At 36.6% G+C, this 12,686-nt stretch overlaps 1 protein-coding gene across 2 annotated transcripts in view; it reads left to right on the forward strand.

Annotated features, from left to right (window-relative positions):
- LOC127631298 (solute carrier family 15 member 4-like) overlaps positions 1-4,755 on the forward strand; it is a 64,113-nt gene extending 59,358 nt beyond the window's left edge. For both annotated transcript variants that reach the window (XM_052109384.1, XM_052109383.1), the window contains one exon: positions 425-4,755. In XM_052109384.1, coding sequence (XP_051965344.1) covers positions 425-576 — 152 coding nt within the window. In that variant the 3' untranslated portion in view covers positions 577-4,755. The remainder of the gene's footprint in view (positions 1-424) is intronic.
- Positions 4,756-12,686: the final 7,931 nt, after the last annotated feature.

Here is a 12,686-nt window from a genome sequence, read left to right on the forward strand (position 1 = left end):
AGTTCATTGCTGCTGTAGGGTAGTATGAAGGGAGAAGATTGTCTGTTAGCCTTTAGGGATACAACAAGCAGGAGCATACACTTTTCCTTTTTTTTTTTTTTTACATATTAATGCATCATATGCACACACAAATGTTCAGATCTACATTATCCACCAACTTTGGTACCAAGCTGATCATACTGGTCAAAAATCAAGAACTGTGTATTGAAGCTATTCGGGATTAAAAGCTACATGCAATAGTTTTGTGTTAAACACATTTTCGGTTGTTTTTTTTTATGGCATCAAAATTGGTATAGAGAATTGTTTCACTGGAATTAATGTCTGTTGACAACTGAAATTATATGGTGTAGTGAAGTCTTACAATGATGTTATCTTTTGCTGAACAGTTCTGTCCCTTTCTTTCCCTCTGTCCTTCTCTCTGTAGGTAACATCAATGAGTGCACACTGAATTACTACTTCTTCCTCTTGGCTGCCATTCAGGGAGTCACGCTGCTCCTCTTCCTCATTGTGTCTGTGAAGTATGACAAACAGAAGTCCAAAGTTGGAAGCCACAGGGCCTCTCTCACCAACTCATGACCCCATCACAACATCAGATCATGGAAAATAGCCCATAGTTCACCATTATTTTCTCTAATGTTGTTCAAAACCCATATGACTTTCTTTTGTAGAATGCAAAAGAAGATGTTAGGCAGAAGGTTAGCCTCAGTCACCATTCAGTTTAATTCCATCTTTTGTTCATACAGTAAAAGTGGATTGTGACTAAGGCAAACATTCTGCCTTACATCTTCGTTTGCATTCTACCGAAGCAAAAAGTTGCATGGGTTTGGAACAAAATTAGCGGACGAAAATGATGACATAATTTTCATTTTTGGGCAAACTTTCCCTGTAAGACTTTAATAAAGAGGTAGGATTTTAAACATTTGATTTGACACATGAACCCCTTCTGTTTACATTAACTCTCAATTTCTAGCAATTTCAGACACTCACAATTTGAGAGAAAACAGACAAACAAACCTCAAGTGGTTTTGCATAAACTGTTTTATTTAAAATGATGTTGGAAAATTTGGTTTGTTCACTCCATCAGCGATCGGGAAATGCTTGTTTGTTATAGTGTGTAGTTCAAATAACACTTTTAAGGGATATTTCACTCGAAAATGAAAATTTTCTCACCCTCATGCTATCCCAGATGTGTATGACTTCTGCAAAACACAAATATCTTTAAAAGAATATTTCAGCTCTGTTGGCCCTCACAAGGCAAGTGAATGGTGACCAGAAATGTTAAGGTCTAAAAGGTAGTATAAAAGTAATCCATAAGACTCCAGTGGTTAAACTGATACCTTCTGAAGCAATATGATAGGTGTGAGTGAGAAACAGAAAATGTATCGTTTTCTCACCCACAGCTATCATATTGCTTCAGAAGACATGGAGTTAACACTAGAGTCTTTTGGATAATCTTTATGCCTCCTTTTGTCATTTTTGGACCTTCTGAGTTCTGGTAACCATTCACTTGCATTGTATGGACCTACAGAGCTGAGATATTCTTTTAAAAATCTTCATTTGTGTTCTGCTGAAGAAAGAAAGTCATACACATCTGGGATGGCATTAGGATGTGTAAATGATAAGATAATTTTCATTTTTGGCTGAACTATCCCTTTAACAATTTGGAGATTGTTTTTTTTTTTGTGTGTATTTTTACTTTTGTTCAGAGTCTTTTCAAATTGTTATTTACTCACGAACCATTATTTTGAAGGTGGTCTTGCAATGATTTACAGTGAGTTGTATAACTGAAAATGTTATTCTTTTGAATGGTTGGATTTGAATATTTATTGAACCTGGTATTTCTCATTGTGGTTTGCACTTGGGAAATTCTGTACTGCTGCACTTACATATCTAGTCCATTTTCATTTAAATGTGTCTTTTTGGGCATGTGTTGTGGTACTTTTTAAATATTTTTAACAATACTACTATTTTAACAATTAATTATTTTCCTTTATTGTTCACTAAATATACAGTTCAGGCACTATTTGCACTGTATGATGAATCTCAGGTCAGTCATTTTATTAATTAATACGAATTGGCTGCGTTTAACTGATGTCTAAAACAGCAAGTATGATTGGTTATTTGAAATGGTGCCTTTATGCAAGTAGCACATACAGAGAATTAGTCATTTAGATACGCATTTAATTAAAACGGCAGTACTTTTTTTTTTATTATTGATTTTTATTTTATTTATTTTTTAAATGGCTTAATGCAGTTTTTTTTACTGTTTGATGAATTAGTAACTTTGGTACCAAACATATGGCATTTTATGGGTCTGTGTCTGTTGTAGATGTTTTATTAGGCATTACTTTACCATTAGCTTGTTTTTAATGAATTTGCATTATACGTTGTATTTCCAAGCACTTCAGTACTCTACGTGTATAATGGTTATGACAGGAGCACAGCAAACAAACATCAGATAAATAATGTCCTCAAGGAGAATTTGCACAATCTCATTATGCACGTCTTAAATAGGAAGATGTTTTAGTGCAAATGTAAATGAATAGTTTTTTTTGTGTGAAAACACCATAAAATTGCACAGTGCTTTTTAAAAACAACAACCCTTGTCATCTGCATGAGGATATGAATGAAATCACATTTGCACTAATCTCTTGTAAAAATACATTTATAATTAATGCTTTATAATTACTTGATGTCATTAATTTTACATGCAGACTCATTAGACATCACTTTACATTCATAAAAATGTATACCTCAGCTTCATGATGGTATCATGGTGTAGAGGGCTTTATGCTTGATGTAATTTTGATCCAAATTCAGCAATGACTAAACCATTTTTTTAATGTTTTTTTTTGCTGTTTTTGACAACTAATGACGTTTGTTTTCTTTGCAAAATCGTATCAACACTCCCATTATGTTTCTGTGTTTTGGGTCCTTTGTGTTTTAACACACAGGTATACAAGGGTTCAAGTCACACTTTTTCAGCAGTTACAAATTGTGCCTTCCATGGCAATATTGCTCCACATTACTGTTGCTACTGTTGCACTCTCTCATTTTATCTGTTTACATTTAGTATTTCAAAGTGCTCATTAGGTACGTGAAATGATCTATATCCTCTTGAATCTGTTTTGATGACAATTCACTAGAGAGAGTATAATACACCCTTTTGAATCTGTGAACAATTTGTTGAAATATTATGAATTGTATGCTTGGTAGGATGAAAGGGCATCATTAATTATGAACTGGGCAATTTAAAATGCTGTCTTTTAAAAGTTTTTTTTTAAATATATATATATATATATATATATATTATTTTATTGAACTAAACCATTTCCCTCAAATGATGTGTGGTTATAAACTGCAATATTCTCAAACACATTTGAGTATGTGTTGTAAAATATAACAAACTTTTTTCTCTTTAATGTAGCTCATGCTTAATGAAATGGTTTTCAGTTGTTTTTCTCCCTACAATAAAATGTATTTGACCTCTGATTTTTGTTTATATAGAGAGGCGTTTTCAAAGTGAGCCACCCTCGTATTATCACACTCGCAAATTCTCAGCTCACATGCAGACTTCGTAAACTTTCATATTCAATTGCATTTCTGTCTGATTTCATCAGATGGGCATGAAATTAGAACATCGTCTCTACATCCAAGCATATCTAGACAGAGCTGCCGCATACGAGTGATTTCCTGCTAATAGTGTGACCACCAGCAAGCTGTTTGAACTCTTTATCTCCTCTCACGCGGAGTCAGCCTGTTTAAACAGCCCATATATATCCTTACCGTCCACATGTTTTAACATTGTTGTGCTCTTTCGACTGTGTGTTTAGGAACACATACCCAATGAAGTAAATAGAACAGGTCAGAATTTAGCCAACACAAGCCTTATCCTGAATTATTTACATTTCTCGACCTATTTTGCTCATGGTTGCAAACCTCGTTGTAGTCCTTGTTCTAAATCCATAGAGCTCTTACTGTTTATGACCAATTCACTGGACTCGCAGCAAAAAAATTCGATTTGAGGTGAATGTAATGAACATATTGAATTGTAATTTACTCTAAACTCAGCAAAAAAAGAAATGTCCCTTTTTCAGGACACTGTGTAGAGACAGATCTCCATTAAATCTCAATGAATAACTTTCGCATGCATATGAAAAACAAAATAACCCTCATTTGTTATGCATCCTCACACTGACATATTAAGAGATTGTTGTGAATGCTTGAAATGGAATATGTAGATTTTCAATTAATTGCCAACAAAACCCTTCATCAGCCAACCAACAAGGACAATTGCATCTACAGTATGTGAACTTCTGCAGTTATTCTAGGATGGACTTCAATGACATTAGTCATTAATCTTACAGTTCATAAAACATCTTTGTTTAAACACTGACCCTTAACACTTACTTAGTTTAATACTTTTTAAACATGGCTTGCACTATACATAAGTAATATTGGCACTATATTCATGATGTTAGTCAGTGGGGAATTGACCCCCACAATGAGTCTGGTTTCTCCCAAGGTTATTTTTCTCCATTAACCAACATCTTCTGGAGTTTTGTGTTCCTTGCCACAGTCACCTTCAGCTTGCTCACTGGGGTTATAAATACAATTATTATTGTATTACTTATTTTTAAACACAGTACACAATTGTATTTTATCAAACCACACAATGATGACTCTAAGACATGGATATTACAGTTTTATTTTCTTATTAATGAATTGTTGTGAAAGGTACTATGCAAATAAAAATGATTTGACTTAATCTATTAATCTATTTTATTGCAGTTGATGTACATCTCAGTTAGACGGATTCAATTGTTGTGGTGTGTGCTGGTTTGTTCTCTTGTTGTCCTGTTCTTGTTGTTCCTCTTTCCTTCAGTAGACTCTGCTTGGAAGCAGTGTCATCATTATGATCAATCATCACTCAGAAAGTGTACCTTCTTGATCTCATTAACTATATGGCACAACACAACATTTGGTGCATCTCAATCAGCTCTCTAGTTCAGTAGTCAGGGGACTGATCAGTGAGGTGGCCATTTTTAGTCTCAATTGCAAAATCATCCAGTGCACTGAAATGTTTGCTCCCAAAATAAAATCCCACAATGCACCATAAAAGCCAGGGAGTATCGTTGCTCACCATGTTCCCTTACCAGAAATGTTGTCCTGTGACCTTCTCATTATGCCCTTTGTTTTGTATCTTTAGGTTCGATTTAAAAAATGCCAGTGTGAATGCTAAGCGAGCCAGGACTAAATGTATCATTTTCTTTTTTTGGTCCAAACTACAAGCGTGAACACACCCTTAATTTAACACAGTGGATTTTGTTGTATGTCCCCTACAGAGCCTTGATCTCAACATGGGAATTGGTACATTCATTTTAAAGGCAAAGCCTGGTCTCACCAAATATTGATTTTGTTTTTACACTCACCGACACTTTATTAGGTATATCTGTACACCAGGGGTGTTGAAAGTCCGGCCCGCGTGCCATCTGCGGCCCTCCGACTGCTCCGATGCAGCCTGCGAGAGACTTTAGAAATAGAACAGAACTAAACCTGCTATGGAGAAAGTATATGAAATTAATATTCTGGACACTGGATTTCGCTATCATGCGATTCAAAACGCATCGTCTCCACTTGTGAGTTCTGTGTCATCATCAGCTTCATCCACTGGCAGTGTTCAGCGGGAGATTTCACTGAGCAGAGTTGCTGTTGTGTGAGCGGCTGTACAGAGTTTATTGTGCATGTACAGAGACGCACAATACGAGCATACTCTTTCAGAACGTCCTCTGCAGCTCGGGGAATTATACTGTAATATAGTGGTTTGTTCTAATATTTCATTGAAACAAGAAAAATTATTCACAGGCTTTCCAGCACCATTTGAGTGATGACATACTGTAGAGCGCTTAAAACACTTAAACATCTGTGCCGGATGCGTGCGCACAGCTTGCACATGCACGTCTACAAAATAAAATTAAGTGCAATCATTTTGATCAAATTATAATCATATTTGTAACACAAGTAACAACAGAACAGAAGTTATAATTGTATAGCTATAAAGAGAAATCCCTTGCATCAGTGAATAACAGGAAAATGTAACCTGATTCTGATTATTGTGATGTGTCAGAACCAACACTTAGCAGCACTTAGCAGAACCAATCACATAGCAGCTCTATATGTTCTTTGCAGTGCCACTGAATGGACATCAAAAATACATAAATTTGAATAAATTAGTATAATATTTTGTATTAGACACTTCACTGTTCCATTATGTTCCAAGTTTTCTTTGTGAGTGAAATACCCTATCCTTTATTTATATGTAGGGCCTACACAAGCAATTGCATAATATTAAGAGTACAATATAAAGATTATGCATAGTGGCAATATAGTAGCAATGCGATGCAATGCGGCCTGCGGAATAATTACATAATTGCATTTGGCCCCCAACCGAAAATGTTTGGACACCCCTGCTGTACACCTACTTATTCGTGTGATTGTCTAATCGGCCAATCGTGTGGCAGCAGTGTAATGTATAAAATCAAGCAGATATGGGTCAGGATCTTAAGATAACGTTCACATCAACCATCGGAACGGGGAATTTTTTTATCTCAGTCATTTTGATCTTGTATGATTGTTGGTGTCAGCTGGGCTGGTTTGATTATTTCTGTAACTGCTGATCATCTGGGATTTTCACGCTCAACAGTCTCAAGGGTTTCCTCAGAATGTAGCCAAAAACAAAAAACATCCAGTGAGCGGCAGTTCCGTGGGCGAAAAGCATGTTAATGACTGAGGTCAATGGAGAATGACCAGACTTGTCCAAGCTGACAGGAAGGTGACTGTAACCCAAATAAACATGCGGTACAATTGTTCTATGCAGAAAAGCATTTTTTTACATAAAACACATGGAACATTGATGAAGATGGGCTATAGCAGCAGAAGACCCCTCTGGGTACCACTATTGTAAACCAAGAACTGGAAACTGAGGCTGCAGTGGGCATAGGCTACCAAAACTGGACTGCAGACGATTAGAAAACATCGCCTGGACTGATGAACCTGGATTTCTGCTGCGGTACATAAATGGTAGGCCCACTGTAGCCTCAGTTTTCTGCTCCTGGCTGACAGAAGTGAATCCCAACGTGGTCTTCTGATGTTGTAGCCCTCAAGGTTTGACATGTTGTGCATTCTGAGATGCTATTCTGCTCACTACAATTGTACAGAGTGGTTATCTGAGTTACTGTAGCCTTTCTGTCAGTTCAAACCAGTCTGGCCATTCTCAGTTGACCTCTCTCATCAACAAGGCGTTTCCGTCTGCAGAACTGCCACTAACTGGATGTTTTTTTATTTTTGGCAAAATTCTGAGTAAACTCTAGAGACTGTTGTGTGTGAAAATCCCAGGAGATCTGCAGTTACAGAAATACTCAAACCAGCCCGTCTGGCACCAACAATCAGCTTACATTCCAAATCACTGAGATCAAATGTTTTCCCCATTCTGATGGTTGATGTGAACATTAACTGAAGCTCCTGACCCATATCTGCATTTTCTGCATTGCACTGCTGCCACACGATTTGCTGATTTGAATTGCTTGAATAATTAGCTGTACAGGTGTACCTAATAAGATGATTGGTGAGTGTATATTTAGCTCTTTATTTAAAGTCAATTGGTAAACTATTTATGTCATTATTTTAAAAACCATCCTCACTTTACCACATTTTTCACAGGTGCCTACTACTTATGCATAGTACTGTATACATATTCCTATTACGTTTTTTAACAGACCTTCATATTCTTTTATTATTACTATTTTCAGCTTTAGAATAATAGTAAAATTGTCAAAACTAGGAAATTACAAATCGAAGTGACAATTTTTTTAATCAATATCTTGAAGTGGATACCTGTGATGCTTCGCAAACGGTATTACAGGAATTCCCACATACAACTGTATGCTGGCAACATGTTAGCTGCTTTTTCTTCACCATCTAGTCCAACTTGTCCATGATTTTATTATTTTCATTTTTACAAAATGTATATTTGTCTACCAAACTTATTTCAGTAATTTTAGTGTAAGCCTTTAGATCAAAAGATATTCAGATCATGAGAAACATAAATTCAGTCAAGTGTGTCCAAACTAGCACATCCATGTGACATGACTTCTGTGTTTCACACTTCATCTCTTGAGACACATTGACCGCATGGATCACTGTCTGTACCCTTACGTGTTCTATGTGCATACAGTGGGTACGGAAAGTATTCAGACCCCGTTAAATTTTTCACTCTTTGTTATATTGCAGCCATTTGCTAAAATCATTTAAGTTCATTTTTTTCCTCATTATTGTACACACAGCACCCCATATTGACAGAAAAACACAGAATTGTTGACATTTTTGCACATTTATTAAAAAAGAAAAACTGAAATATCACATGGTCCTAAGTATTCAGACCCTTTGCTGTGACACTCATATATTTAACTCAGGTGCTGTCCATTTATTCTGATCATCCTTGAGATGGTTCTACACCTTCAATTGAGTCCAGCTGTGTTTGATTATACTGATTGGACTTGATTAGGAAAGCCACACACCTGTCTATATAATACCTTACAGCTCACAGTGCATGTCAGAGCAAATGAGAATCATGAGGTCAAAGGAACTGCCTGAAGAGCTCAGAGACAGAATTGTGGCAAGGCACAGATCTGGCCAAGGTTACAATAAAATTTCTGCTGTCCTTAAGGTTCATACAGTGGCCTCCATAATCCTTAAATGGAAGATGTTTGGGATGACCAGAACCCTTCCTAGAGCTGGCCGTCCGGCCAAACTGAGCTATCGGGGGAGAAGAGCCTTGGTGAGAGTGGTAAAGAAGAACCTAAAGATCACTGTGGCTGAGCTCCAGAGATGCAGTCGGGAGATGGGAGAAAGTTGTAGTAAGTCAACCATCACTGCAGACATCCACCAGTCGGGGCTTTATGGCTCGACGGAAGCCTCTCCTCAGTGCAAGACACATGAAAGCCCGCATGGAGTTTGCTAAAAAACACCTGAAGGACTCCAAGATGGTGATAAATAAGATTCTCTGGTCTGATGAGACCAAGATATAACTTTTTGGCCTTAATTCTAAGCGGTATGTGTGGAGAAAACCAGGCACTGCTCATCACCTGTCCAATACAGTCTCAACAGTGAAGCATGGTGGTGGCAGCATCATGCTGTGGGGGTGTTTTTCAGCTGCAGGGACAGGACGACTGGTTGCAATCGAGGGAAAGATGAATGCGGCCAAGTACAGGGATATCCTGGATGAAAACCTTCTCCTGAGTGCTCTGGACCTCAGACTGGGCCGAAGGTTCACCTTCCAACAAGACAATGACCCTAAGCACACCGCTAAAATAACGAAGGAGTGGCTTCACAACAACTCCGTGACTGTTCTTGAATGGCCCAGCCAGAGCCCTGACTTAAACCCAATTGAGCATCTCTGGAGAGACCTGAAAATGGCTGTCCACCAACGTTTACCATCCAACCTGACAGAACTGGAGAGGATCTGCAAGGAGGAATGGCAGAGGATACCCAAATCCAGATGTGAAAAACTTGTTGCATCTTTCCCAAAAAGACTCATGGCTGTATTAGATCAAAAGGGTGCTTCTACTAAATACTGAACAAAGGGTCTGAATACTTAGGACCATGTGATATTTCAGTTTTTCTTTTTTAATAAATGTGCAAAAATGTCAACAATTCTGTGTTTTTCTGTTAATATGGGGTGCTGTGTGTACAATAATGAGGAAAAAAAATGAACTTAAATGATTTTAGCAAATGGCTGCAATATAACAAAGAGTGAAAAATTTAAGCGGGTCTGAATACTTTCCGTATCCACTGTATATGCACGTGTGCACTTGTTTGTAAACCATGAAGCTGTATTTTTGCCGAAGATACTGAGTGTGTGCTTATGTGTTGTGCACGTAATGGAGGGTGAGAGTCATGTTCAGTGGCCTGCTGCACAGTGAGGTCAGTACACAGCAACATGTTAATATCACTGGACTTTATGAGCAAATACTGGGCTGCACTCCCCCAGGCATGCGAACAAGCCAGCCCTGACCTCATCCTCTGTGCTTCTGCTGCAAGACAGGTGTGTGTACAGAAGACTTTCAGTCTGTACTAATGTTTTTTCTTGAATTTTTCAGAAATGTAACTTTACCAATAACTACAAACATTTTGTGCCAAACAAGCAAGCCCCTATAGCTTAATCATCCTGATCATATGGGAAGTCAACATGTTACCAAATGTTCCAGTACCCTGCCATACAAACTTCCCATATGCAATGTAATATCATGTTCATGTTAAGATTTATATTTAGTAAGAATGTAAACAGCAAGCTGTCATTTAGCAGATTCTGCATCTATAGCAATTTACAGCACAGTATAATTATTAATAGTGATAATATTCCTGGGGCAACCTTATGCACACAATATAAATGATTGTTACATTTTTAGTTGGCAAAACATGTAATGTTATAAACATTCATCTTATTGTTTCCCATGTTGTGGCTTGTTGTAATTTAGCTATGCCATAATGCCACAAACCATAATGATTATTATTATTGTCATTATTATTATTTTAATATCTATACTCTAAAATCACACATATATAGGATTTAAACTACACTCTAGCAAAAATATTGCTAACAAGGCTGCAAAAATTGCAACTCTAGTATCATTTTTATTTTTTTTAATAATCCAGCACCTACATTCAGTTTGACTTCCTGATGTTGTCAAACAACATTTCCTGAAGGTTAAGCACCTCCTTTTGCAAATCAAATTTTTTCAATCCCCCGTTTTATTCCCTATTTTGTCCTACATTTTCATCACCTTTTTGCTGGATTTGAATATATCTCATTGCCTGCATAAATGCATTCAAGGTCCACAAATATATTCAAACCAACAGTTTCTAGTGTGTCGGTCGCCATTCCTATAAAAGCTTATGTCTGTTTCACTTACATGTGACTGATGATCCTGAGGTTCAACAAATTGCTTCACCAAGCGAGAGACAGATAGAGTTACACATCAAGCCGCAAACTAAAAAGGAAGCATATAAATGAAGAAATACGTCATTCTGAAATTAAATGTTCCCCCTGCTGATGATGGAAGTAAAAGAGAAGTGATTATAAAAGATGTGTTAATTAAAGCTAGAGTTCCATTAGTCATTCTCTGAGTGAAGGATTATTCCTCTACTAGTCAGCTCAGTGTGAAGTGCCCTTCACAGTTCACTAACTTAACCTCTTTCACAGTAACACCGTGCAGCACATGCTCCCAATTTATCAATCTAACCAAGGGTAATTTAGTTTTATTTTACTTTCGTTTTTATTTCTATTCTATTTAATATTGTTCTTTTCAGGGCAATCTAGGGTTATCTCTATTGTGTTGTATTTTCATGTTTTATTAAATGGTGGCTGAATGATTCAAATGATATAATATAATATGTATCAAAATCTAAAATTCATTGGTGGTTAGTTTTATTTTATATTTGTTTGTTTTGGAATTTAGAGTCTAAAAAAATATTTTATGTTTAAAATTTTCCAATTATATATAATTTAAAATATAATATAGGCCTACTTTTTTTTCTTCAAATTTTTTACCAATTTTCATTAGCAGTATCTCTTTTTTCTTTTTTCATTTTCATCTGCTATCCCTGTGCAGGTTGACGTCAAAGGACAGAAATTACACTAAAATGCATTCTATACACAATAAACATAATAATAAAATAAATACATTAATTAATTGATAAAAATCAAAGAAATCACCAGACAAATCCTAAAAACATGAGAATAAACACAGTTGAAAAGATCCCTAAGACAATACAATACCACTGACAGAGATGCATTCAAAATCAAACAGAGAAGAGACAAAAATGTAATTTGTCAGGATACTGGAAAACAAAACTGTCTGTGTGTGTCTGAAACAGAAAGAAGGAGTGATCATGTCAGGAAGCAGAGAGAAAACGGGAAAGCCCTCAGGCAGAGAGAGATGAAGTGATTGATATGATGCTCCAGATAAAAGAGAGACGAGGAGAAAGGCAGAGGAGGAGACGCAGGATTAGAAAGCTTGTACAAACTGACTTTTTTCAATAGGGTTGTTTTTATTAGGCTTAGAGCAAGAGATCAATAGTCCGACATTCAGAGAAGCAACTGTAATTGTGTAGACAAGCAACTAGTGTATGATCAACAAAGTATAAAAATAAAACCTCAATAAATAATACATAATTACTATAGAGGTCTATGCACAAGAGTCAGAGTTGATACTAAAAAGGGGTTCTGGTGAAGTAACAGATAGCAATGTTATGTTAAGCAAATGAATGGCTGTGGTCTGTTACTTTGAGTGTGTGTTTACTCTGACTGTCTGAAGATTCTGTCATTGCATACTCAGCCTCATGTTCATCCAAACTCTTGTTCTTCCATGGTACACAAAAGATGTTCATGCAGAATGTTCAAGCTACTCTTTTCCATTAAATGAAAGTGAATGGGCATGTATTTGAGATACCATTATATACCATTAAAGGAATATTTCACCCAAAAAATGAAAATTATCCCATCATTTACTCACCCTAATGCCATTCCAGATGTGTGAATTTCTTTCTTCTGCTGAACACAAACAAAGATTTTTAGAAGAATATCTCAGCTCTGTTGGTCCTCACAATGCAAGTGAATGGTGGCCATT

Source organism: Xyrauchen texanus, chromosome 37, assembly GCF_025860055.1.
Source record: "Xyrauchen texanus isolate HMW12.3.18 chromosome 37, RBS_HiC_50CHRs, whole genome shotgun sequence".
In the NCBI taxonomy this organism is placed as follows: domain Eukaryota; kingdom Metazoa; phylum Chordata; class Actinopteri; order Cypriniformes; family Catostomidae; genus Xyrauchen; species Xyrauchen texanus.